We start from the raw sequence: 27,729 nt of genomic DNA, 5'->3' as shown, positions 1-27,729 counted from the left end.
CAGAGTCCCGGATGTGATCACGGACATGACGAGGAGTCTCGAAATGGTCGAGACGTAAAGATCGATATATTAGACGACTATATTTGGACACCGGAATGGTTCCGGGTGAGATCGGGATAATACCGGAGCACCGGAAGGTTATCGGAACCCCCCGGGAGGTATATGGGCCTTAATGGGCTTTAGTGGAAAGGAGGGGAAAGGAGCAAGGGAGGCCCCCCCCAAGCCCAATCCGAATTGGGAGGGGGGCCGGCCCCCCCTTTCCTTCCTCCCTCCTTCCTCTTCCTTCCCTCTCCCTCTCCAAATAGGAAAAGGAGTAGTCCTACTCCCGGTGGGAGTAGGACTCCCCCCTTGGGCGCGCCTCCTCCCCTTGGCCGGCCCCCTCCTCCACTCCTTTATATACGGAGGAGGGGGGCACCCCATAGACACAACAATTGATCTCTTTGGATCTCTTAGCCGTGTGCGGTGCCCCCCTCCACCATAATCCACCTTGATAATATCATAGCGGTGCTTAGGCGAAGCCCTGCGTCGGTAGAACATCATCATCGTCACCGCACCGTCGTGCTGACGGAACTCTCCCTCAAAGCTCGGCTGGATCGGAGTTCGAGGGACGTCATCGAGTTGAACATGTGCTGAACTCGGAGGTGCCGTGCGTTCGGTACTTGATCGGTCGGATCGTGAAGACATACAACTACATCAACCGCGTTGTGCTAACACTTCCGCTTTCGGTCTACGAGGGTACGTGGACACACTCTCCCCTCTCGTTGCTATGCACCACCATGATCTTGCGTGTGCGTAGGAAAATTTTGAAATTACTACGTTCCCCAACAGTGGCATCCGAGCCTGTTTTTATGCACTGATGTTATACAAGTCATACTGCTTACCAGCATGTCACACTTTGGTTCAGCGGTATTGTTGGATGAAGCGGCCCGGACTGACATTACGCGTACGCTTACGCGAGACTGGTTTTACCGCCGTGCTTTGCACACAGGTGACTAGCGGGTGTCAGTTTCTCCAACTTTAGTTGAACCGAGTGTGGCTACGCCCGGTCCTTGAGAAGGTTAAAACAGCACTAACTTGACGAACTATCGTTGTGGTTTTGATGCGTAGGTAAGAACGGTTCTTGCTCAGCCCGTAGCAGCCACGTAAAACTTGCAACAACAAAGTAGAGGACGTCTAACTTGTTTTTGCAGGGTATGTTGTGATGTGATATGGTCAAGGCATGATGATATATTTTATTGTATGAGATGATCATGTTTTGGAACCGAGTTATCGGCAACTGACAGGAGCCATATGGTTGTCGCTTTATTGTATGCAATGCAATCGACCTGTAATTCCTTTACTTTATCACTAAGCGGTAGCGATAGTCATAGAAGCAATAGTTGGCGAGACGACAACGATGCTACGATGGAGATCAAGGTGTCGCGCCGGTGACGATGGTGATCATGACGGTGCTTCGGAGATGGAGATCACAAGCACAAGACGATGATGGCCATATCATATCACTTATATTGATTGCATGTGATGTTTATCTTTTATGCATCTTATTTTGCTTTGATTGATGGTAGCATTATGAGATGATCTCTCACTAAATTTCAAGATAAAAGTGTTCTCCCTGAGTATGCACCGTTGCCAAAGTTCGTCGTGCCCAGACACCACGTGATGATCGGGTGTGATAAGCTCTACGTCCATCTACAATGGGTGCAAGCCAGTTTTGCACACGCAGAATACTCGGGTTAAACTTGACGAGCCTAGCATATGCAGATATGGCCTCGGAACACTGAGACCGAAAGGTCGAGCGTGAATCATATAGTAGATATGATCAACATAGTGATGTTCACCATTGAAAACTACTCCATCTCACGTGATGATCGGTTATGGTTTAGTTGATTTGGATCACGTGATCACTTAGATGATTAGAGAGATGTCTATCTAAGTGGGAATTCTTAAGTAATATGATTAACTGAACTTCAATTTATCATGAACTTAGTACCTGATAGTATTTTGCATGTCTATGTTTGTTGTAGATAGATGGCTCGTGTTGTTGTTCCGTTGAATTTTAATGCGTTCCTTGAGAAAGCAAAGGTTGAAAGATGATGGTAGCAATTACACGGACTGGGTCCATAACTTGAGGATTATCCTCATTGCTGCACAGAAGAATTACATCCTGCAAGCACCGCTAGGTGCCAAACCTGCTGCAGGAGCAACACTAGATGTTATGAACGTCTGGCAGAGCAAAGCTGGTGACTACTCGATAGTTCAGTGTGCCATGCTTTATGGCTTAGAACCGGGACTTCAGTGACATTTAGAACGTCATGGAGCATATGTGATGTTCCATGAGTTTAAGTTAATATTTCAAACAAATGCCCGGATTGAGAGATATGAAGTCTCCAATAAGTTCTACAGCTGCAAGATGGAGGAGAATAGTTCTATCAGTGAGCATATAATCAGAATGTCTGGGTATAACAATCACTTGATTCAACTGGGAGTTAATCTTCCGGATGATAGCGTCATTGACAAAATTCTTCAATCACTGCCACCAAGCTACAAGAGCTTCGTGACGAACTATAACATGCAAGGGATGGATAAGACAATTCCCGAGCTCTTCGCAATGCTAAAGGCTGCGGAGGTAGAAATCAAGAAGGAGCATCAAGTGTTGATGGTCAATAAGACCACCAGTTTCAAGAAAAATGGCAAAGGGAAGAAGAAGGGGAACTTCAAGAAGAATAGCAAACAAGTTGCTGCTCAAGAGAAGAAACTGAAGTCTGGACCTAAGCCTAGGACTGAGTGCTTCTACTACAAACAGACTGGTCACTGGAAGCAGAACTGCCCCAAGTATTTGGAGGATAAGAAGGATGGCAAGGTGAACAAAGGTATATGTGATATACATGTTATTGATGTGTACCTTGCCAGAGCTCGTAGTAGCACCTGGGTATTTGATACTGGTTCTGTTGCTAATATTTGCAACTCGAAACAGGGACTACGGATTAAGTGAGCACTGGCTAAGGACGAGGTGACGATGCACGTGGAAAATGGTTCCAAAGTCGATGTGATCGCCGTCGGCACGCTACCTCTACATCTACCTTCGGGATTAGTTTTAGACCTAAATAATTGTTATTTGGTGCCAGCGTTGAGCATGAACATTATATCTGGATCTTGTTTGATGCGAGACGGTTATTCTTTTAAAACTGAGAATAATGGTTGTTCTATTTATATGAGTAATATCTTTTATGGTCATGCACCCTTGAAGAGTGGTCTATTTTTGATGAATCCCGATAGTAGTGATACACATATTCATAATGTTGAAGCCAAAAGATTCAAAGTTGATAATTATATTGCAACTTATTTGTGGCACTGCCATTTGGGTCATATTGGTGTAAAGCGCATGAAGAAACTCCATACTGATGGACTTTTGGAATCACTTGATTATGAATCACTTGGTACTTGCAAACCATGCCTCATGGGCAAGATGACTAAAACGCCGTTCTCCGGAACTGTGGAGCGAGCAACTGATTTGTTGAAGATCATACATACTGATGTATGTGGTCCAATGAATATTGAAGCTCGCGGCGGGTATTGTTATTTTCTCACCTTCACGGATGATTTAAGCAGATATGGGTATATCTACTTAATGAAACATAAGTCTGAAACATTTGAAAAGTTCAAAGAATTTCAGAGTGAAGTTGAAAATCATCGTAACAAGAAAATAAAGTTTCTACGATCTGATCGTGGAGGAGAATATTTGAGTTACGAGTTTGGTCTACATTTGAAACAATGCGGACTAGTTTCGCAACTCACGCCACCTGGAACACCACAGCGCAATGGTGTGTCCGAACGTCGTAATCGTACTTTACTAGATATGGTGCGATCTATGATGTCTCTTACTGATTTACCGCTATCGTTTTGGGGTTATGCTTTAGAGACGGCCGCATTCACGTTAAATAGGGCACCATAAAAATCCGTTGAGACGACGCCTTATGAACTATGGTTTGGCAAGAAACCAAAGTTGTCGTTTCTTAAACTATGTGAAAAAGCTTCAACCTGATAAGCTCGAACCCAAATCGGAGAAATGTGTCTTCATATGATACCCAAAGGAAACTGTTGGGTACACCTTCTATCACAGATCCGAAGGCAAGACATTCGTTGCCAAGAATGGATCCTTTCTAGAGGAATAGTTTCGCTCGAAAGAAGTGAGTGGGAGGAAAGTAGAACTTGATGAGGTAACAGTACCTGCTCCCTTATTGGAAGGTAGTTCATCACAGAAACGGTTCCTGTGACGTCTACACCAATTAGTGAGGAAGTTAATGATGATGATCATGAAACTTCAGATCAAGTTGTTACTGAACCTCGTAGGTCAACCAGAGTAAGATCCGCACCGGAGTGGTACGGAAATCCTGTTCTGGAGGTTATGTTACTGGACCATGACGAACCTACGAACTATGAAGAAGCGATGGTGAGCCCAGATTCCGCAAAATGGCTTGAGGCCATGAAATCTGAGATGGGAACCATGTATGAGAACAAAGTGCTGACGGAACTCTCCCTCAAAGCTCGGCTGGATCGGAGTTCGTGGGACGTCATCGAGTTGAACGTGTGCTGAACTCGGAGGTGACGTGCGTTCGGTACTGGATCGATCGGATCATGAAGACGTACGACTACATCAACCGCGTTGTGCTAACGCTTCCGCTTTCGGTCTACGAGGGTACGTGGACACACTCTCCCCTCTCGTTGCTATGCATCACCATGATCTTGCGTGTGCGTAGGAAAATTTTGTAATTACAGCGTTCCCCAACACTAGGCTCGTCAAGTTTAACCCGAGTATTCTGCGTGTGGAAAACTGGCTTGCACCCATTGTAGATGAACGTAGAGCTTATCACACCCGATCATCACGTGGTGTCTCGGGACGACGAGCTTTGGCTACTCAGGGAGAACACTTTTATCTTGAAATTTAGTGAGAGATCATCTTATAATGCTACCGTCAATCAAAGCAAAATAAGATGCATAAAGGATAAACATCACATGCAATCAATATAAGTGATATGATATGGCCATCATCATCTTGTGCTTGTGATCTCCATCTCCGAAGCACCGTCATGATCACCATCGTCACCGGCGCGACACCTTGATCTCCATCATAGCATCGTTGTCGTCTCGCCACCTATTGCTTCTATGACTATCGCTACCGCTTAGTTATAAACTAAAGCAATTACAGGGCGATTGCATTGCATACAATAAAGTGACAACCATATGGCTCCTGCCAGTTGCCGATAACTCGGTTACAAAACATGATCATCTCATACAATAAAATATAGCATCATGCCTTGAACATATGACATCACAACATGCCCTGCAAAAACAAGTTAGACGTCCTCTATTTTGTTGTTGCAAGTTTTACGTGGCTGCTACGGGCTGAGCAAGAACCGTTCTTACCTACGCATCAAAACCACAACGATAGTTCGTCAAGTTAGTGTTGTTTTAATCTTCTCAAGGACCGGGTGTAGTCACACTCAGTTCAACTAAAGTTGGAGAAACTGACACCCGCCAGCCACCTGTGTGCAAAGCACGTCGGTAGAACCAGTCCCGCGTAAGCGTACGCGCAATGTCGGTCCAGGCCGCTTCATCCAACAATACCGCTGAACCAAAGTATGACATGCTGGTAAGCAGTATGACTTGTATCGCCCACAAATCACTTGTGTTCTACTCGTGCATATAACATCTACGCATAAACCTGGCTCGGATGCCACTGTTGGGGAATGTAGTAATTTCAAAAAAATTCTTACGCACACGCAAGATCATGGTGATGCATAGCAACGAGAGGGGAGCGTGTTGTCCACGTACTCTCGTAGACTGATAGCGGAAGCGTTAGCACAGCACGGTTGATGTAGTCGTACGTCTTCACGATCCGACCGATCCAAGTACCGAACGTTCGGCAGCTCCGAGTTCAGCACACGTTGAGCTCGATGACGTCCCACGAACTCCGATGCAGCAGAGCGTCACGGGAGAGTTCCGTCAGCACGACGGCGAGATGACGGTGATGATGTTGCTACCGACGCAGGGCTTCGCCCGAGCACCGCTACGATATGACCGAGGTGGAATATGGTGGAGGGGGGCACTGCACACGGCTAGGAGAGATCAACAGATCAACTTGTGTGTCTAGAGGTGCCCCCTGCCCCCGTATATAAAGGAGCAAGGGAGGAGAGACGGGCGGCCAAGGAGGGCGCGCCAAGGGGGAAGTCCTACTCCCACCGGGAGTAGGACTCCTCCTTTCCTTGTTGGATTAGGAGAAGGGAAGGAAGGGAGAGAGGAGGAGAAGGAAAAAGGGGGGCGCCGCCCCCTCCTTGTCCAATTCAGACTAGAGGGGGAGGGGGCGCGCGGCTGCCCTGGCCGCCCCTCCTCTTCTCCCACTAAGGCCCATTAGGCCCAATATACTCCCCGGGGGGTTCCGGTAACCCCCCGGTACTCCGGTAAATGTCCGAAACCTCCCGAAACACTTCCGGTGTCCGAACATAGTCATCCAATATATCAATCTTTACGTCTCGACCATTTCGAGACTCCTCGTCATGTCCGTGATCATATCCGGGACTCCGAACTACCTTCGGTACATCAAAACACAAAAACTCATAATACCGATCATCACCAAACTTTAAGCGTGCGGACCCTACGGGTTTGAGAACTATGTAGACATGACCGAGACACGTCTCCGGTCAATAACCAATAGCGGAACCTGGATGCTCATATTGGCTCCCACATATTCTACGAAGATCTTTATCGGTCAAACCGCATAACAACATATGTTGTTCCCTTTGTCATCGGTATGTTACTTGCCTGAGATTCGATGGTCGGTATCTCAATACCTATTTCAATCTCGTTACCGGCAAGTCTCTTTACTCGTTCTGTAATACACCATCCCGCAACTAACTCATTAGTTACAATGCTTGCAAGGCTTATAGTGATGTGTATTACCGAGTGGGCCCTGAGATATCTCTCCGACAATCGGAGTGACAAATCCTAATCTCGATATACGCCAACTCAACAAGTACCTTCGGAGACACCTGTAGAGCACCTTTATAATCACCCAGTTACGTTGTGACGTTTGGTAGCACACAAAGTGTTCCTCTGGTAAACGGGAGTTGCATAATCTCATAGTCATAGGAACATGTATAAGTCATGAAGAAAGCAATAGCAACATACTAAACGATCAAGTGCTAAGCTAACGGAATGGGTCAAGTCAACCACATCATTCTCCTAATGATGTGATCCCGTTAATCAAATGACAACTCATGTCCATGGCTAGGAAACTCAACCATCTTCGATTAATGAGCTAGTCAAGTAGAGGCATACTAGTGACACTATGTTTGTCTATGTATTCACACATGTATTATGTTTCCGGTTAATACAATTCTAGCATGAATAATAAACATTTATCATGATATGAGGAAATAAATAATAACTTTATTATTGCCTCTAGGGCATATTTCCTTCAGCTATCTCATCTCGCAGTTTCGCGACGTCAACCTTATGATGTGCTTGAGTCTCGGGGGTTACCTCTACTTCCAATAAGGTTGCCAAAGCATCCAAGAACTCACATAAAACTTGAGCCAGCGGGCGCGCAGAGCTGCTCGCTCTGGTTGTCGCCTCAGCTGTTGAACAGGAAGTCATAGCCGCAGCAGTTGATGAATTGAGCACCGGTTGTGTACTGGCCATGAAGATCGCGACTCTGTTTGGCGGCTCATAGGGATCCGGAATACTGTTGCCATCGGAATAGCCACCAAGCCCGCTGTCTTGCAGTTGATACATGGAATTGGTCTCACCGGTCGAGGACCCATCATCAGAGTAGATGGATGTCTCTCCACCAGACACAGATCCTTCTTCAAGATCCACCCCATGGACGAAACCAACAAAGGCGTGCTTCACAGCGGTTTGAACCTTGGCAAGTCATGCGCGCTGAGCCCTCTTGATGACGTCGGTGCAGGTGTCCGGCTCAGGCCCCGACTCGCCAATCTTGCCAATGAAGACGTGGATTCCGCCGAAGGGGACCCGGTGCCCGTACTCAATTGAGCCGGCCTCGGGGCCCCAGCCAGCGCCGTCGATGTAGAGCTTGCCGCGGCGGCTCTTAGTCATCCGGCCCATGGCATATCCCTTGATCCCTGAGAAGCTGCCCTTCAAGAACTCGAAACCACCGTGCGCTGGCCCCATGATGGGTGCCAACTGTCGTGGACTTAACACGGCAGATGCCCTAGCAAAAGGACTTAGGTGTAGAACCATCATAACTAGGTTAGCTTGAAGGGGTTAAATGGGACAAAGGACACAGAGAGTTTTACCCAGGTTCGGCTCCTCTCAACGAGGTAAAAGCCTACTCCTACTTTAGGTCGTATTGCTTGAGTTTCGATCACCAGGGAGTGAATACGCTTGACCTAGTTCTCGATTGATTGTTACTTGAGTTAACCCGCCGCCGGGTCACCCCTTTATATACAGGTTGATGCCCGACGGCTTACAAAGTCCCGGCGGGCTCACACAAACGTGACCGGCTCGGTTTCTAACTAAGCTTGCTTTACAAAACAAGTTAAACATATGGCGGCTCATCCCTTTGGTCCTCTGGTCGCCTCTGGGTCTTGGGCCTTCAATAAGCTTGCTTCATGAACCTCCATCTTCATATCTTCTTGGACCTTATCAGGCCTCTTCATCTTTAAGCCGCCAGTGGCATGACCCGGCCCCTCCTGGGCGGGTCATACCCAGTAGTTATATCCCCAACAGGTAAGGAATTAAACTCAACGATGAGGGATATGTTTCTACAATCCCACATGATTTCAGATGGAAATTCGATCTATAGATAATTATATACGATGTTGATTCCACAAAAAGCCCCTCGATCGACTCATTTTTGTGTGTACAAGCTGAGGGTAGAGTTGTTAAAGAAAAAAACCCTCTTTGGTAGGGTTTCAGACGATTGGGAGCTTTCTCTCTTGATTTTGTCCACAGAGACAAACTCATCAGACGTCGGACCCCCCTCTACAACCACCCTTTCTCGGCGCCGTGGTGCATCGACCCTGCCGCTCTGGCTCCGCGCGACAACAACTACACATTTCTTTATCACGTACATGAATTAGATATTAACATGTACCCCCTCTGTAAAGAAATCTAAGAGCGTTTAGATTACTAAAGTAGTCATCCAAACACTCTTATATTTCCTTATGGAGGGAGTAGTAGTTACTAGTTACTCTATGTGTGATTACACTTTTTTTTATCAATTGATTGATGTATTTATTGATAAAGTATATATTACTCATTGCTTAGAAAACTGACAATCGAACCGGTGAACCGGCGGTCTGACCGATAAACCAGAACCGACGGCCTTGCTAGTTCAATAACCGGTTCGGTTTTTAAAACTATGAAAATATGCCTATATACATCTGTATGTAGTCCTTATTGAAATCTTTAAAAAGACTTGTATTTAGGAATGGAGGGAGTAGATGAGTCTTGGTGCTTCAGTTTCATTCATTTATAGTGGACGGACATAGAGTAGTATCGACACTATTGTCAGGAAACTCTACTCACTTCGTTCCAAAGAATCAAAGTATAGTGCACATTACATTTTCTGAAGTCGAAATTTGTAGACTTTGACTAACTTCATAGAAAAATTATCAGTTTCTAGAATGCCAAATCATTATCATTAGATTCATTACGAAATATATCTTTATATGGTATAAATTCAGTATTCTAGTTGAAAAAATGTTTCTATTTATTTAGAATGGGTTTTTCTATAAATCTTGTCAAAGCTTAAGAAACTTGATTTTTAGAAAACCAACTATATATTAAGGAACTGGAGGATAATAAGCCAGATGAAACTCTCAAGTTTTTTGCAGTTAGCTATAGCAGGACGTCTAGCACTGGTCATCGACCTCGCTTCCACAACGAATGGCCGGGAAGCTCATCGCGCTCCAATGCTTCCAGCTGAACAAGTGCAATCTACTTACACCATTCACATTCAGGCAGCAAACATTCCCGCCGAAGCAAAAAAATAGCTATACAAGACCGCACCAAGCGTGGACCCAAAAGCCCACACTGCCCATATGCCCAGCCAAGCAACAATATCCAAAATTATAACTGAAATCCCTTTGAACTTTGTGACACTTACAACTGCATCTTATTTTTTTTGCAAATCCACTTACAATTGCATCATGGATCCAACAGACCACTTACAAGACAACGACCAACACAGAGAAAGCTTCTCCACATAAACTGTATGATACAACACGCAACAACGACATACAAAGGCAACACACAAACACACGCATATATTACTAAGTAACATGCAGCAACGGCCTGCCCACGTACATCAGCTACTCTGTTCATTGCCCTTCAGGGATGAAACAGAAATCCACGACTGAAGCGTCTGATACTGCACACAAGACACGACCCAATTAACTCTGCTGAGTGAGATATCAGATCAGGTCTGTAATTCAGGCTGCTCCACCAGAGTCAAGTCGGCTCTCAGATATAGCACGCCGTCGATGAAGAGGCTGTCATCAGCAATGAACGTCGACCATGGCATTCCGAAAAGATCACTGCATCCCTGCGACCAATCACCAGTCATGGTGTTCTTATATCCGTACTTGCTCACAAATTTTCCTATCGGCTTTGTCCTTGCAGCAAACTCAATATCTAAACATATTGAGCCTGCCGGCTCATCAAAAATATGTAATGATAGGGCAAAGCTGTACGATGTTGCCTGCTCAACCATTTTACAGTTTGCCAAGAGATAGAATTTGTGCCCTGCGAGATGGAACATTTGCGAGCATATACCTCCTGATGGGAAGAGTCGGGAACACTCGTCACGCTTTAGATCCATGTAAACTGTAACCTGTGGGCAGGGTTGATTAAACGCAACCACTCTCAAAAGTCTGAAGTCGTAAGCTCGCTCAGCAAATTGCCAACATGTTGTCACGTTTGCTGCAAGACCACCTTCCATCTGGTTTGGGTATGCTTTGTGTAGAAGTACCTCAGCAATATGCTTAGTTAAGTACTCATGGTCTATATCAACATCTTCACATGTTAGGACCTTCTGCAGTGCATCACAGCTCATATTACTGAATCGTACCAGTGGAAGTAAGCGATAACTCAAGACCTTGCGTCTTTCCTCCTCCGAATAATAGTATCGCACACGGGCCCACTTGAGCAAGAAGTAATAAACCACATCTTCACATAGCACGTGTAGGTCACTGCTCAAAAAGATGGCTTCGATTCCAACAAGAGAGATGTTCATCAGTTCATCTTGGAACCTGAAATGAGATAAATAATGCTATGAGTGACATATAAATGACATAATTAGTGACATCAATGTCAACATTTTCTCCGAAACGAATAGAAAAAATAATTGCTCCATCAGATAGTGGTCACTTACTTATCAAAATCCTTGTATTTATTGGCAAGGAATCCCTTCGCTGCACGTACTAAACTCTGAACTTCAGCAGCCATTAAAATGGAGCATGGATGGCCTAGGTATAGCAGTGCAGATTCTGTGGTCATAGGCCGGCTTATGAGTAACTGACTGCAGTATCTAATGCAAGCAGGAACCTCAAATTTGTCAGCAGGCATTAAGATGTCGAGCAGAAGAGTGGGCTCAATTGTCGTCAGCTTTCCACTGTACATGAATCTTAGAAGCTCCATAAGGGAATTTTCTTCTGTTCCAAGTAGAATGAAAACAGTAAAGGCACAAGGATTAAGAGAACGGTACAAAAAAGGAGAAAAGCACCACCTTGGATTAACCTTTTCCAATCATGGAAAAGTTATATCTATACTATAATAAAAAAACGTATGAGTTGGTGGAATCCAAACGATCTCAACCATTCGATACAATTAGATCCAATGGCTCATAAATTAAGTTTCACCTTGCAAAGCACCTCATAATTGCATATTAATTACAAAGATACTTGAGAGAGTTAATTAATCCATGAATTGCCCACATCACTGACTACAGAGACGACACACACTGGTGGATACTCTATATGATAGCCCTATAGTACTGGTTACCTACCGCCATCGCTTCGCAATCCGCACTACGAGTTTGAATTATCAAATGAAATTAGTTACCATACAATTAATTATTAACCTCAATAAGGAAAGTTCTTCAGTAATTTTAAGAAAGTGCGAACATGCACTTAGACACGTGTGTGTGAAGTCTGCGTAACTAGTCCTATAAGTGGTAGAATCTACAAAACATAATATTTATTTACCACAAATAATCAATGTTTAATATACAAAATATAAACGGTAACACAACCACAATAGAGAATTAGAATAAAAAGTAAGAGGAAGAATGTTATAGTTAAGCTAAATATTACCTGAATCAGCAATCCTAATTCTTGGATGTGACTCATCAGATTCTTTCATGCCATTTGTGAAAAGCTACGAAACTGAAGCTTATTAGAAACTTGAACTGACTACATAACAAATACATTTCACATGGCTATGAAAAATACCTTTTGAAAGAAAGGACTTCTTGCGGCAAGAATCGCCGAATTTATATGAAGGGCCTTTACTGCTGAAATTGGTTTGCCTGCCATGGTTGAGGAAGAGTCAATACTCTGTCCTTCATCAGCTGCAAAAAAACAAGATCAATGAGAAACAAGACAACTAGGAAAAGTAAAATGTACAGAGCAACCATTAGATAGATTTTCTTCTGTTAAAATGCTTGGAACATTCTGTTCAATGGTGCAGATTCGTTTAGTCAATCTTCAGATGTATGATAAAATGGTTAAAATTATCACAAAGATTGAACGGCCATTTACTGCAGCCAGCAAGCATGCCTGCAGTTCAGTGAGCAAAGTGATCATAGATGTTATCCCAAATTCCCAATGACCCAACAAGAATTTCGTATAACTTTATCAGATAATTATTTTTCAATAGCCAAACTTACAAAATGCCTTTTGAAAGGTTTCAGAAACTTGACCAAGAATTTCAGAACCCGCGATTCCAGAAAGGACAACAAAGTAGTAAAACTTCAGGTTTCAGCTTGAGTAACTTCTTTCCAAAATTTCTGAATTGCATCGTTGAGCACTTCCACTGTCCAGTCGCTAGTCTCAATTGCAGTGGATTGATCTTATTTTACGTTTGCAGGAACAAGGAATATTGAAAAATGAAGTTAACAGCACTGCCATATCAAAATGTTGGACTAGATATTTGTTGCATCATTGTCATATGTATGGACACTGGAAGACATTTGTTGTTTTCTCTGAATAAGTTTGATGTTAATTTAGTCGAGCCCAAATTTCATTGTCATTTGTGTCATACATTTCCACGATAAGACCTCAGGTGAAAACTTACAATCTATACAACATGAATCTGTAATACTTAAACATAAGAGGTTGTCAAGCAGCCTAATTGACATATTACATGCTTGAACAGGCAAGTGAGGCAACATGGCAGTGGAGAGTGGAGACTGCAGAGTTCTAAAGTTTTATGTAGTTCTTCCCTCCACATCTCCTCTCCAAATATAAAGGATCATATTACTAACATATGAAATAGAATTATGAAGTCGCGAAATATTTTCTCCAGCGTTCCAAATACAAATCCATAGTCAAGTACAACATATATAGTAATAATATGTTCTTCCTTTTCTGGGAAACATTCAGAAACATAACAATTGGCAGATTTGGCGTGTGGATAATACAATCTCCGGTTCAAAGCCAATCTACATTTCTCTACAAAATTGAGTTCGATTAAGTGAGCATGCACCGCTGTCATTGTCAGAGACCCCTCACATGGGGCAGAGGAAAAAAACTCGTAGAAGGCCACGGATTATGTGACGTTCCTCCAAGTCATGTGCTCGGGCACAGAAAGCCGTTCCCGTGAACAGATTTGTCGCTCAGCCTTAACTACCATCCACACGCACACATATTAGCGCATTAATAAATGAATAAGAGGTTTGGGGTTTCATTAGATAGGTGTATATATTGCGGTGACGCGCACGGCTTGGTTACCGGGGATATTTCCTCCCGCCCTATATACCGGTCCGGAGGGAGTGACTCCAGAGTCCAGACGCTACACTCAATTGCAGTGTGTTCATCTTATTTTATATTTGCAGGGACAAGGAATATTGAAAAAAATAAGTTAACAGCACTGCCACATCGAAATGTTGGACTAAATATTTGTGGCATCTTTGTCATATGTATGGACACTGGAAGACATTTGTTGTTTTCCCTGAATAAGTTTGATGTTGATTTAGTCGAGCCCAAATTTCATTGCCATTTTTGTCGTACATTTCCACGATAAGACCTCAGGTGAAAACTTACAATCTATACAACATGAATCTGTAATACTTAAACATAAGAGGTTGTCAAGCAGCCTAATTGACATATTCCATGCTTGAACAGGCAAGTGAGGCAACATGGCTGTGGAGACTGCAGAGTTCTAAAGTTTTATGTAATTCTTTCCTTCACATATCTTCTCCAAATAAAAAGGATCATATTACTAACATATGAAATAGAATTATGAAGTTGTGAAATAATTTTTCCAGCGTTCCAAATACAAATCCATAGTCAAGCACTAACATATATAGTAATAATATGTTCTTCCGTTTCTGGGATACATTCAGATACATAATATAATTGGCAGATTTGGCGTGTGGATAATGTACAATCTCTGGTTCAAAACTAATGTTCATTGGTTAACTACATTTTCTCTACACAATTGAGTTCGATTAAATGAGCATGCACCGCTGTCAATATCAGAGACCCTCTCTTATGGGCCAGAGAAAACAAATCGTAGAAGGCCAGTGATCGTGTGCCATTCCTCCAAGTCATATCCTCGTTCAAGTTTGCTGACGCGGGCACAGAAAGCCGTTCCCGGGAACAGATTTGTCGCTCGGCCTTAACTCTCATCCACAAGCGCACATATTAGCGCATTAATAAACGAATAAGAGATTTGGGGTGTCATTAAATAGGTGCATTGCCGTGGTGCGCACGGCTTGCTTACCGGGGATGTTTCCTCCCGCCCTATATACCGGTCCTGAGGGAGTAACTCTTAGATATACACAGCATCCTAATCACCCACGGTCCACGGCACATAACTTATGGATTCTCTCTATTACATTGTTTAAACCTTATGCTAAACCCTAACACCAGGGGCGGCGCCACCGTATATGGTCGGCCGACCCGGGTAGCCGACGTGCGCCCAAAATGCCTATCTATTCGTCCATCTCATTAGTTGATCTGTTTTGAATGAGAGGCACAAAACATGATTCGTCGATCTGGTTTGAACAGAAAATGATTCGTTTTTATACATGAGCTAGCATTTAAGTGGAACACGGCCTAGCCCTCAACAAAAGTAAAGTAGAACACGGCCTACATGCAGTCCAGCTGCAGCCCAAACTAGAGTATTTCTTCCCCATGCTCCGACCAGCAACCTAGCCATCGCCCACGCCCAGTCATTGGCTTGGCCATCCACATGACCCAATTTGTATCCCTACTCATGTGACTTTTTATCAATAAACTTTGCTTTACCCCTAAAAAAAAAAACCCCTTCGCCCATGCCCAGTCCACCCACTGCCATCTCACAAACACAGAGTTCTCCTCTCCAGAGCGGTCGGACGCCCTGGCGCATCGCAGAATGAAAAAAACACTGCTTGGTGCTGGCGCGGCCTGTGTGGGAGGCAGCAGCGGCACGGTATCGAGCTCATGCAAGCGGGAAATTCTTTGCAAGGGCAGTAAGCTCAACCAGTAGGTATACCTAGCCCGATGCAATCCCCCCCCCCCCCCCCCCCCCCCCGCCATATCAAACATGAATTTATGGGCTTGTGGCCAATTATTGAACATGGGGATGTCGTAATGTAGGGAATCTATAAGAAAATGAAACCAGTTGCTACTTATTTTTGAATTCCCCCAGTAACTGAATCTCTAGGGTCTAATTAAGCATCTGTTGCAAACATTTTGCAACTACTGTTCTGAGCTATCAGGAGTCTCATGGTGATATGACGAAAAGGTCTCATGTTTTTTGTGGTTATGACAGTCTTGCCAATCTTGCTCTCAAGTTGCTCCGAACTAAGGAATATTTACAATTCCCTTTGGTTTATTGGCTCATCAAACCTGCTTACATCACCTAGTTGTCATGAACGTTGAACCATTTTGCACCATTTGTTGTGTTAATATTCGAGTGCATCTCTAGCTTCGTATGCAAATTCTATGAGTTTTGCTTGAGCAGACTTGCATCTGTATGTTAGAAATTCTAGACAATGTTTCGCCCGGGCTAAGTTCAATTCCTTGATCGATCCGCCACACCACCTTGATATAGGGTCAGCCTGAGCCACTTTCAGAACGAAATTAGGCCAAGCGCAAATCAAGCGCAACAATCCCACACATGCACAGATCTAGTACGTACGTATCACATCAAACGCCTAAATCCATCCAACGGCGATCCGGGGAAAGGAGGGGAGCGCGGGGGGGGGGGGGGGGGGGGGGGTTTGAACGGGACTCTACGCACCTTTCTCCTGGCTCGCCGAGTCGGGGAGAGATCCTCCTCCTCCGTCGTCGCCAGCGACGACCTCTACCTCCAGAACGATGCTGGAGAACGCCTTCGAATTGAAAGCAAACTCGAAATCCGGAACCTCGTCGCAGCGCGAGAACTGCAGGCCCGTCTCCGCGTCCATCGCAGTCCTCGTCCCTTCGCCGCCGGCCATGCGCTCCGCGACCTCTACGAGAGGAAGGACGCGCGGGACAGCGGCGGAAACCCTAGCTCCCGGAGGGTTCTTCCAGGAGGCGAGAGGGCCGTCGCCGGTCGGATCTATTAGTTCTATACCGAGTAAAAAGTTTCAATGACCGCGAACCTCTTTTCGAACATTTTTCAGTTTGTCCTTTTTTTTTACTGGAACCTTCTTCTCTTTTGAGGATTGTTGTGATCGGCTGACCTATCTGCTTTTTTTTTTTGAGGAGTGCTGACGGCTGACCTATCTTTTTTTCTTTTTGACCAAAGGCTGACCTATCTGCTCTTTTTTTTTTGATGAGGGGAACCATGGACGCGTGCCTATGTGAACAAAGGGCCCAAGGCAGACCATCAGATTTGTGTTGCAGTGGAGGACCAGTACAAGACGGCGTTCCAAACTCATGAAACCATGTATGAATTCCTTGGGATGTCATTCGGCCTCATCAATGCGCCAGCAACCTTCCAAGGCATCATGAACCAAATCTTCAAGCCAATATTGTGGCGCTATGTACTCGTATTCATCGACGATATCTTAGTACAACCCCATGGAAGAAGCTCACCTGATGCCCTTCGTGAGGTGTTTGAGCTTCTTCAGTTGCACTAGTTACTCCTGAAGAAGAACAAGTGTTCATTCGTCCAACAAGAGCTAGAATACATGGGCCACATTATTGGCATCAATGGTGGTGCAATAGATGCGAACAAGATCCAAGCAATTGCAGATTGGGCTCAATCGACAACACTCAAGAGCTTTGCGAGGCTTCCTGAATTTGTTTCTCTGCTTCTTACTGCTCACATTTTGATCTCCTCTATTTGTGCATCATTCTGAAATCCCTTTTATGGGATTGTTTCTTGAACCTAGCCAAAATGATAGATACCTTTGGAAAGTTGCTTAAAGGGAGTTCTTCCACATCTTCTTTCCCGAGAATAAGGTCCAAGTCAAGCGGGGTTACTACCTCAAGACCGAGATGGTGCCCGTGGGAGCGGACCAGCTAGGATTGGTGATGGCAAGTGCAGCGTTGCACGCAAAGGCACGGTTAGTGCTGTTGTTGAGCCCCGCGTTCTCCGATTCGCGTAGAGCCGTCATGAGGACCTGTTCTAGGGTGGAAGGTCCTCGTCTTCGTTTTCAGTTGTCGAGGGAGAGCTTGCAAAGTTGTCCACGTCCTCCGAGTGGTATCCATCCCAGATACAATCTTCTAGCTCATGATGGTCTAATAGTGGGCAATTTGCGCACATCATTGTGATCAGATGGGATGCATGGGTGGTTTGGAGGGTTAATGCAGTGTCGTTGCAACTTCAGCAATGTGATCTTGGCGAGAGTTGATGGTCAATGATCGTCGGGCGCTGGGCTGGAGGGCGGAGCTGGGGCGTGCTCCATAGCATGCTCGGGAGACGCATCCATATCCAGGATGAAAATCATTTTCTTGGTCATTTCTGGCCGGATGGGATGACGCTAGCGCGAGTGCGTTTATCCCTACTTAAAGGCGTCGCTATGGAAGATGACAGACTTAGTTGTAGGTGTTTACTTCATATGTTGTAATAATGCTTCCATCATAGTAGTCCATGTCATGTACTCTATCCTTGATGCCTTTGACCCTGTTACAGTGCAACAACTTTTAATAAAAATGATTGTGTGCATTACGTTGATGAGGCCAGGAGTTTCAACCTCCTTTTACAAAGAAAAAAAAAGTAAGTTCACGGATTAATAATACCTTACAAAGTGAGTGTGATGTTATGATGCATGGGCACCATGGTGCTCTTTTTTAAAAAATAAATCAAAAAACATATTTAGAAGTTTCAAAAAAATTCTGTGGAAACTTGTATGTGTTCTCTACATACCCATGAAATTTGTTTTGAAAAAAAATGTAATGTAAGCTTTACAAAAAAAGTTCCAGCCCAAAACAAACAAAAAGCGGCCTATTTGAAAATACATATTTGTCTTTTTTTTGTAAGCCACCTGTGAAAGTAAAATGTTGTGGAAATTTGCACATGCGTGTTATACATGTTTGTGTGTTTACAAAAAATATTCACCATTTTTTACGTTGCAGAAATGTTTTTCTTGGAACGGGCACCGCAACATTTGCATTTTCTGTTAGGGAGTTCCATATATGCGTCACGAGATATTTGAGGGAACTCATACAACCGGTTGCCAACACATCACGTGAAGACCATTGACATACAAACACAAAGAGCATCTCCAAGCAAAGAACAGCACAAAATTGGGGCCTGTACATACCAAAAAGTGCAAATTGACAGCTAATAACATCGATTCAATTGGCATTACACGGACTTCAACTTTGAGACAAACAAGCGCGCCTAAGACCCTGCTTTCATTAAAGAAGGATAAGTTTAGCTGGGGTTACCAGCTTACATCAGGAGCACTTGCAAAGCATCACAAGACATAGAAAGGCTCCCATGTTCGAAACATACTAGCCTACCAGGTAAACAGCAAACCTAAGAAACAACAAAAGCAACTCCATGTCCAGGGTACACAGACTCCACTGATCGATAGTACAAGAAAAGCAAACTGGCGTGCACCTTCCGGTCCATGGCACGCGGAACCTCACCCATCCATCAAAAGGAACAACAGACATACGTACCAAAACACTACCAAGGACCTACTACTGCTATCCTGTTACAGCTCCCAGATATGAGAATCTAACAACAACACTCATTTGGTTCGCGGTGGCTAAAGTATAAACGATCTGCTGATGACACGTGCTCTTTTTTGCTCGTTTGCCAGGACCTCACAAATCAACTCGATGTGCTGGATTATGGAAGGAGCACAAGCAAAGCCAGACCTAACTTTGGGTAAGATATCAAGTTTGCAGTTATGTCTGCTCCACCACCTTCAAATCAAGTCCGAGATGCAGCACACCATCGATGAAGAAAGGGTTGTCATCAGCCAAGAACGTCTCCCATGGAACCAAAAAGAAATCCCTGGATCCAACTGTAGTCCTATCAGTAAAGGTGTGGCTAGCATTGTACTTGCTCACAAAGTGCCCAGATCACTACCAGAATAACCTTATATGCCTACGGCATTAACTATGCCGTAGGCATAGATGGAGCTATGCCGACGGCCTGGCGAACACCGTCGGCATAGAAAAGCCGTCGGCATAGCTCCATCTATGCCTACGGCAGCCGTAGGCATAGTAAGGCCGTCGGCATACATCGATCTATGCCTACGGCAGCCGTAGGCATAGATAGGCCGTCGGCATAGAGGTGGCCCTAGTCGCCCGAGGACAGACGGCGGGTTGACACCGTCAAATCTATGCCGACGGCCCTAACAGCGGTTGTCGGCATAAATATCATCTTCTTTTTTTACTAGGAGCTGCCACGTGGCAGAGCTATGCCGACGGCAAAGCCGTAGGCATAGTTTTCCATCTATGCCTACGGCAAGACCGTAGGCATAGCCCTGCCACGTGGCGCCTCCTGGTAGCCCCGACAACTATGCCTACGGTATGGCCGTAGGCATAGATATCACCTGTTTTTTATTTTAAATTATTATTATTTTTTAAAAGTTAAAATTTGAATAATTTAAATCTAACTTTTCTAAAAAGTTAAACATACACAAATTATACGTCGACTCGGGGTAGAATTTTCCATAGATTATGAATATCCAGTTTGTTTTTGTTTTTGAGTATGTTAGAAATGTGACCTCGTGTACTTTTGCATATAGGTCCTTGTACTTTGTTAAAAGCATAAGTAATTGATGCTTGGATCAATTTTGACAAATTTTATATGTTTTTTTACCAGAATGGGCTAACCTATATAGGTCCATAGATTATGAAATATTTCTAAACACTCGGAGTGTGATCAATTCATGAAATTTTTACACAGTGTAGACACATGTGATATAATAGGTGTGGCAATTTCTTATATTTTTTAAAGATGCAAGAGTATGTGAAAAAAAATCCCCCACTACGGATTGTTCTTCGCGTGTCTATGAGTGTGGTCAGGGGCCTTCGGGGGCTAGCTATGCCACAAATCTTGCGTTGGATCCTCTTACATGTCTAGAAGTGTGGTGTCGGGTGCAAACACCCGTCATGCAACTCTGGAGTGTGACCCCCTTCACGGAAGGCGCTACCGTCGGCACTTGGAGGGGGGAAACGGCCGCGCCGGGCCGACACGAGGGGGATCCGATGGTGGGTTGGGCCTAGACCTTGTTCTGAAATGTTCCTATGGGCTGATCTATCACAACCAGGTGGAAAAGTCCGTTTATCAAAGGGCGTCTAGTGAAAGTCAAAGGCCTAGATCTCTGGGTCAACGGGGCTAGGGTAAGGCCGGTTGGGGGCCTTCGGGGGTAGCAATGCCACCAAAACTTGCATTGTGTCTTAATATATGTATACAAGCGTGATGGAGGGTTGAAATAGCCAACGGATTAACGGGCAGCACACTTCCTTCACAAAACCGGACAAGTTGATGTGTCTGCCACCGTCCTCGAATGGTTGTGCAATAATAATGGTCCTAGCTAATTACTAGTATGTGCTGTTGCTAAAACAACTTGCTCCTCGATTAGAAACAACAACAACAACCACGCTTTGGTTCCCCAAAATTCAGATGGCACTTGCATCTCTACATACACACACATATGAATATGCACCTCGGTTTGGTTCAGTTTGCATGTTTACATTTGCTTTAACTTTGACTGAAACTATCTTGGTGGCACTTGCATCAATGGTGTGTTCTGCCCTTGTAGATGTCCTTGGAGAAGATGGCCATTGGAGTGTAGGGGGGGAACAACCTTGTCTTGCTCGAGGAGGAGGACCACCCGATCTCGACGACGGCACGGCAACAGGTAGCACTCGCCTCCCTCCCATGGTGAAGGTCTGATCCGCCTGTTTAGATGGTCTGCTCTTGTCTTATGCATGTGAGGGGAGAAGAAAGCCATTGGACTGAATTATATTTGCATGTGAGGGGAGCGGTCCTTTTGGTAGATGCAGAGTATAGATTCACAAAATTCACCACATGAGCGTACTACCTATATCCAAATTCTGGATACCACTTGCATCTTTTGTATGTACACATGAAAAAGCATGACGGTTTGCTTCAGTTTGTATGTGTCCAATTGTTTTTTTACTTTGACTGAAACTATCTATCTTGGTGGCACTTGCATCTCCTGTATATACATATGAATCAGCACCACACTTCTCTTCAGTTTGTATGTGTCAATATTTTTGGTTGAACTTTGACTGAAACCAACTGGATGGCACCTCAATCTGTACATGCACATGAATCAACACCACCTTCGTTTAGTTTTCTATGTGTCCATTTGTTTTTACTTTGACTAAAACCAACTCAATGACACTTGCATCTTCTGTATATACATATGAATCAGCAGCACCACACTCTGGTTCAGTTTATATGCATCAATTTTTTGGTTTTACTTTGACTGAAAATTTATATGAGTAAGTATCATCAGTCACAATTAGAGACCAATTTCTTTCTCTTTGGAGCTCAATTTCTTTCTCTTTGGAGCTTGCCTTGAACAACTCATGCTTGATAGATACAACCAAAACTGGAGCATCTTCATGAAAGGCAATAATTTTCTGCCTTTTTAGTTGGATGCCCCTGTTCTAGGCGGGTTTCTTTTGGTAAATTCAGTGTGTAGATTACATATTCATCCTCATATGTAGGATCTTCGGTTTGTTATACTGACTGTATGCCACCTCCATCGTTGCAGCCTTGTCTCCCCCACCACCGCCCCTCGACCTCCTCTCATGCTGCTGTGGAGTCTTAGAATGGGAATGTTATGTACATAAAAAATATTCTATGGTCTGTGTTTGCAAATCCATGGTTGTTGAATCATGTCTGTATAAGCATTTGTAAATAGCTAGCCTTTTTGGCTAATCTTTTTTTTTGGTTCTGGTGAGCAAGTATGCCGACGGTAATGCCGTAGGCATAGATGGCTCTCGTGATACCAGCAGCTGCCATGTGGCGTGTATGCCTACGGCAAAGCCGTCGGCATAGCCCTGCACCAGGAGCTACTAGAGTGCGCCACGTGGCAGGGCTATGCCTAGCCGTAGGCATAGGTTTGAAGCTATGCCTACGGCTAAGCCGTCGGCATATCCCTGCCACGTGGCGTCTCTTGTATGGGCAGCACTTGACGGCGGCAACGGCAATCACCGTTAGGCGCGGAGTGTTGCCGACGGCCAGGGCCGTCGGCATAGATGTACAGACGCCGTCGGCATAGGCATCTATGCCGACGGCCTTCCTATGCCGACGGGGACCTGGGGTACGCCGACGCATATGTTGCCGACGGCCCTATGCCGACGAGGACCGTCGGCATAGACTTATGCCGACGGGTATCAGGGCTATGCCGACGGCCTGGGCCGTCGGCATAGGGGCTCGGTGTGGTAGTGGATGGTCTTGTCCTTGCCGCAAACTCATAATTTACTGACACACACGTTGAACCCTTCGGCTTCAAATTGATATTTAAGAAGATGCCAAATCTAAACGAACCACTCTGCTCGACCATGCTACATCCTGCCAACAGAAAGAAACCCTGGCCTGCAACATAGAATGGATGCGAGCATATCTGTTCTGATGGGAAGAGTTTGGAGCATTCCTCACGCTTCAAATCCATGTAAGCTATAACCTGTGGGCAGGGTTGATCAAACGCAACCAGTTTCAGATGCCTGTACTTGTAAGCTCGCTCTGCAAATTGCTGACTGGAGGTTGCACATGCTGCAAGATCATCTGGCCTGTGTGCTGGATAAGCTTTGCACAGAAGTACCTCAGTGACACGCTTAGTTATTTGCTCATGGTCTATGTCATTATCAGTGCACGTTAAGATCCCACGAAGTGTTCCATAGGCCATATGGCTGAATCGCAACAGCGGAATTAAATGAGAACTCAAGATCTTACGTCTTTCTTCCAGTTCTGGGTACTGTGCCGTATAAGCAGTCTTCATGTACTACTTGTAGGTCAGTACTTGAAAATATGGCTTCGATCCCAGCAAGTGACATGTTCATCACTTCATCTTGGAACCTGAAATTATGCAACCCAAGCCTTTAGTACACTTCAAACATGATAACTGTGACAGCAATGTCTACACTTCTCTATGAAATGCAAAGAAAAGTTGGCTCCATCCAAAGGGGATCACTCACTTATGCACAGCACTGTATTTTTTAGCAAGGAAATCCTTGGCTGCAACTATCAAATGGTGAACAGTAGCTGGAGTTAAAATGGAGCATGGGTGGTCTAGGTAGAGCAGCGCAGATTCTGTTGTCATGGGGAAGCTTGTGAGCAACTGACTGCAATCCCTCATGCAAGAAGGAACCTCGAATTTGTCGGCAACCATCAAGATGTCTAGAAGAATAGCAGGCTCAGCTGTTGTTAACTTTCCACAGTACATAAAGCTCCATAAGGGCATTTTCCTCTGTTCCAAGAAGAATGCAAATAAAAATTATGTAAATATGATTATTGACTTTTGGTACCAAGGAAAGCTATAGGTACGGTGTAGACAAAATATCCGTTGGTAAGTAAAATCGAAAAGTGAAATAAGAATAACCATTATCACAAGAAATCAATGTTCTAGTTACAAAATACAGAAAATAATACAAATCACAGTAATAATTAGAAACAATTATAAGAGGAAGAATGTCACATTTGAGTAATCACACATTACCTGAATCAGCGATCTCAAGCGTTGCATGTGTCTGCTCAGATTCTTTCATGCCATTTGAGAAAAGCTAAGAATTATGAAGCTTATTAAAAACCATGAACTGATTATAGAATAAATGTATTTAAGAAGTTTATAAGAATTACCTTGTGAAAGAAGCTACTACTTGCAGAAAGAATCACTGAACTTATATTCATTGTCCTTACTCGTAAAACTTGTGTACCTAGCATGGTTGAGGAAGAGAAAATACCAAGATAAAAGAAATAAAGGTTAAACATGGGAAGAAGAAGATACATGGAGAATCACTTAAACAAGTTCTTTGCTGTTAAAAATTCTTGGAACACGGTTCTATCATGGGTGCAGATTCATCAAGTAACTCATCAGCGAAACCGCAAAAAATATAAAATAAAATCACAAAAATTGAGTGCACCCACTGCTGCATCCAACAATAGAGGCATGCTGCACTAGTAGAAAAAGGGTCTTTAGTCCCGGTTCCAGAACCGGGACTAAAGGCCGTCCACGTGGCTTGAACCTCTAATCTGTAATCACCCCTCATCACTGCTCAATTTAACCTCTGATCTCTAATCACCCCTCATCATTCCAAATCATCTAACTTCCCAGACGGTCACCCATCCTCTCACTACTCCAGCCTGAGCATGCTTAACTTCCGGGTTCTATTCTCCCTCGTTTTCAAGTCTGCACTTGTTGTTTTCCTGACAATAGTAAGATGTCAATCCTATTAACCCTCAGGAATTTAGCTTGAGCATGAAGTCACACATTTCACTGTTTGAGTTTGAAACTATTGTTCTAAAAAACAATTATTATTTAGTAACACTAATATTTCTTGAATAAGTAGTTTGACCACAGTTTGACCATAGTTTGACCAGATTTGACCAAAATTCAAAAAAATTGAAATAATTATTTAGTAACACTAATATTTCTTGAATAATTAGTTTGACCATTGTTTGACCACAGTTTGACCAGATTTGACCAAAATTCAAAAAAACTGAAATAATTATTTAGTAACACTAATATTCTTGAATAATTATTTAGTAACACTAATACTTCTTGAATAAGTAGTTTGACCATAGTTTGACCAGATTTAACAAAAATTCAAAAAAAACAGAAATTTGAGCATAACTTTTTTTCCTTTTAGAATTTGAGGATTCTAAAAATTTGCAAACAGGCCGTAGGCAGTCAAAATCGGATGCGGATTTTCGTGCTGAACATTTTGATATATTATACGTTTTTTTCGACATCGTATGCAAAAGTTATAGCCGTTTTATATTTTCCCTACACTTTTTTGCAAAACATGTCTAAATTTAAGTTTTAAAATTTTCCTAACTAGTAGATGTAGTAACATAACTACATCTCGAAGGATTTTAATTTTTGAAGTTTTAATCATTTTCTTTTGCTTTTTACAAAACCGAAAAGGCGATCCACAGGGGGGGTAGAGTTTGAAAATGAGCCCTTTAGTCCCGGTTTGAGACACGAACCGGGACTAAAGGGCATGGCACCCTTTAGTCCCGGTTCGTGTCTCAAACCGGGAATAAAGGTCTAATCTTTAGTCCCGATTTGAGACACGAACCGGGACTAAAGGGCTCAGGTGAACCGGGACTAATGCCTTAGCCGCACGAACCGGGACCAATGCTCACATTAGTCCCGGTTCGTGACTGAACCGGGACTAATGTTAATATTGCCCTGTGACCAAAGCCCTGTTTTCTACTAGTGCTGGTAGCTCACTCAGCAATCATAAATGATTCCATGGTCAAGTAAAAAAACATCCCACCAGATTTTTAGGGCGTATCCAATTAGTTAGTGCATTCCATGTGACTTAATAGCAGAAACCAAGTCAACCAGTCTTAAAATGGAATCTATCAGGTATTTATACTACTTAAAAGTAAGCATACTCATCAAGCAAGGGCCAACAATATAATCTTAAACATTTCAACATGCAGAAATAACAGAGATGAACAAGAAAAAGGCAGACCAATGTTAACCTTAATGATGAAATGTTTAGCATTCATGGAACATGGTTGTGGAGAATGTAGAATTCTAAAGATGTAGGAGCCCCTCCCTCCTCTCCAAATATATGCAAGGGCATATTTGCACATATTATCAACACTTAAAAAGGACAAAGTCTTATACTCCCTCCGATTCATATTATGGACAACATAACAATCGACAGATTTGACGTATGGACAACATATAATCTGCTAACTACTTTTCCTCAATAAATTTGAGCTCGATTCTGTGAACCAAGTTTTCAGTGTCAGAACACTATTGCATTTACACCACATCGATCAGGTCAAGCACAAAACTTACAGATCCGCCTCCTTTATTGGAGCATCACAAATCCATTGCAAATTTTTACAAGAGAAACGTACGATTACAAACAGGAATTGAATCCATGCACCGCCCGGCCCAAAAGGCATTGCGCTGTACGCACCTTTCGCCGCGCGGTGGCTTGCCGGTTCGGTGAGGGATCCTCCTCCGGCGACTTCACCGTTGGCGACGATCTCTATCCGCAGCACCTTGTCGGAGAAGCGCTCTGAATCGAACGCGAACCCGAAGTTTGGGGCCCAGCTCCCGCATGAGAGCTCAGTGTCCATGCCCGCCTCCGCCTCCGCTGCCGCCGCCGGCATCGTCGACCCTTGGGCACCAGCCATCTGCCCCGCCGCGTCTGGGAGAGGGAAGACGCGGCGGCCGTAAACCCTAGTAGATTCGCGGTCGTGGTGGCTTATTTCGGGACTCCGCGGTGGGGTTACTTTGAGCTTTTGGAAACCCCGTGAACTATTTTTTCCCCTTCGAGGAATCCAACATTCGCCAAGAGGGCCCTGTGAAGCGGCCCAATTGCAAACACGTCAGCGTAGTAGTACTGCTGATAAGTGCCTGTATTTTCAGAATTTCTTAAACTCTCAATGTTTTTTCATTATGCATGGTTTCAAGAAATATGGTCCATGTAGTCCTGGATCATTTTTCGCTTTTTTGCTCATCTTATCAACTCTAGCCAGCGAGGACCTTCAAGACATGCATAGAGGTAAAGGAGTCGAGGTAAAGGAGTCGTCGAGAAGAGGGAAGTAGAGCAAGGTCACTAGGCAGAAGGGAGGAGTATGAGGTGAGAAACATCTGGTACTTCAATAGACATGTGACGCCATGATGTGCCATGAAACTAGATGTCGTTGCTATGCTCGACACGTAGGCCCTATCCTAACGGTGTCCGTACATCTATGCCGACGGCCCTGGCCGTCTGCAACGTTACCGCCTAACGGCGGCCGCCGTCAAGTATGCCAACGGCCTAGCCGTTGGCGTAGTTTCAAACTAGGCCGACAGCTAGACCGTCGGCATAACTACGTCGACGGCTAGGCCGTCGGCATAGCCCTGCCCCAGGAGTGCCCAGTTGCTGACACGTGGCAGCT

General features: G+C 44.2%; 1 protein-coding gene, 1 long non-coding RNA gene and 1 pseudogene across 2 annotated transcripts; 1 reads left to right on the top strand and 2 right to left on the bottom strand.

Moving 5' to 3' along the window:
* Nucleotides 1–10,323: 10,323 nt before the first annotated feature.
* Nucleotides 10,324–16,774, bottom strand: LOC123126070 (BTB/POZ domain-containing protein At2g46260-like). The gene is made up of 5 exons (XM_044546474.1): nt 16,471–16,774; nt 12,474–12,592; nt 12,336–12,399; nt 11,396–11,675; nt 10,324–11,273 (listed from the first exon to the last, which is right to left on the bottom strand). Exons 1-5 carry the CDS (start codon nt 16,664–16,666, stop codon nt 10,442–10,444), a joined length of 1,491 nt encoding a protein of 496 aa, XP_044402409.1. The 5' UTR covers nt 16,667–16,774; the 3' UTR covers nt 10,324–10,441.
* Nucleotides 16,775–19,505: 2,731 nt separating this feature from the next.
* LOC123126068 (BTB/POZ domain-containing protein POB1-like) lies at nt 19,506–27,053 on the bottom strand (annotated as a pseudogene).
* On the top strand, nt 21,246–22,558 carry LOC123126069 (uncharacterized). Its single transcript, XR_006461554.1, has 2 exons — nt 21,246–21,484; nt 22,370–22,558. It is a non-coding gene; the product is annotated as an uncharacterized lncRNA (long non-coding RNA).
* Nucleotides 27,054–27,729: the final 676 nt, after the last annotated feature.

This window comes from Triticum aestivum, chromosome 5D (genome assembly GCF_018294505.1).
Source record: "Triticum aestivum cultivar Chinese Spring chromosome 5D, IWGSC CS RefSeq v2.1, whole genome shotgun sequence".
Lineage (NCBI taxonomy): Eukaryota > Viridiplantae > Streptophyta > Magnoliopsida > Poales > Poaceae > Triticum > Triticum aestivum.
The sequence above is the reverse complement of the archived record's forward strand: the minus strand, read 5'-3'. Positions and strand labels throughout refer to the sequence as shown.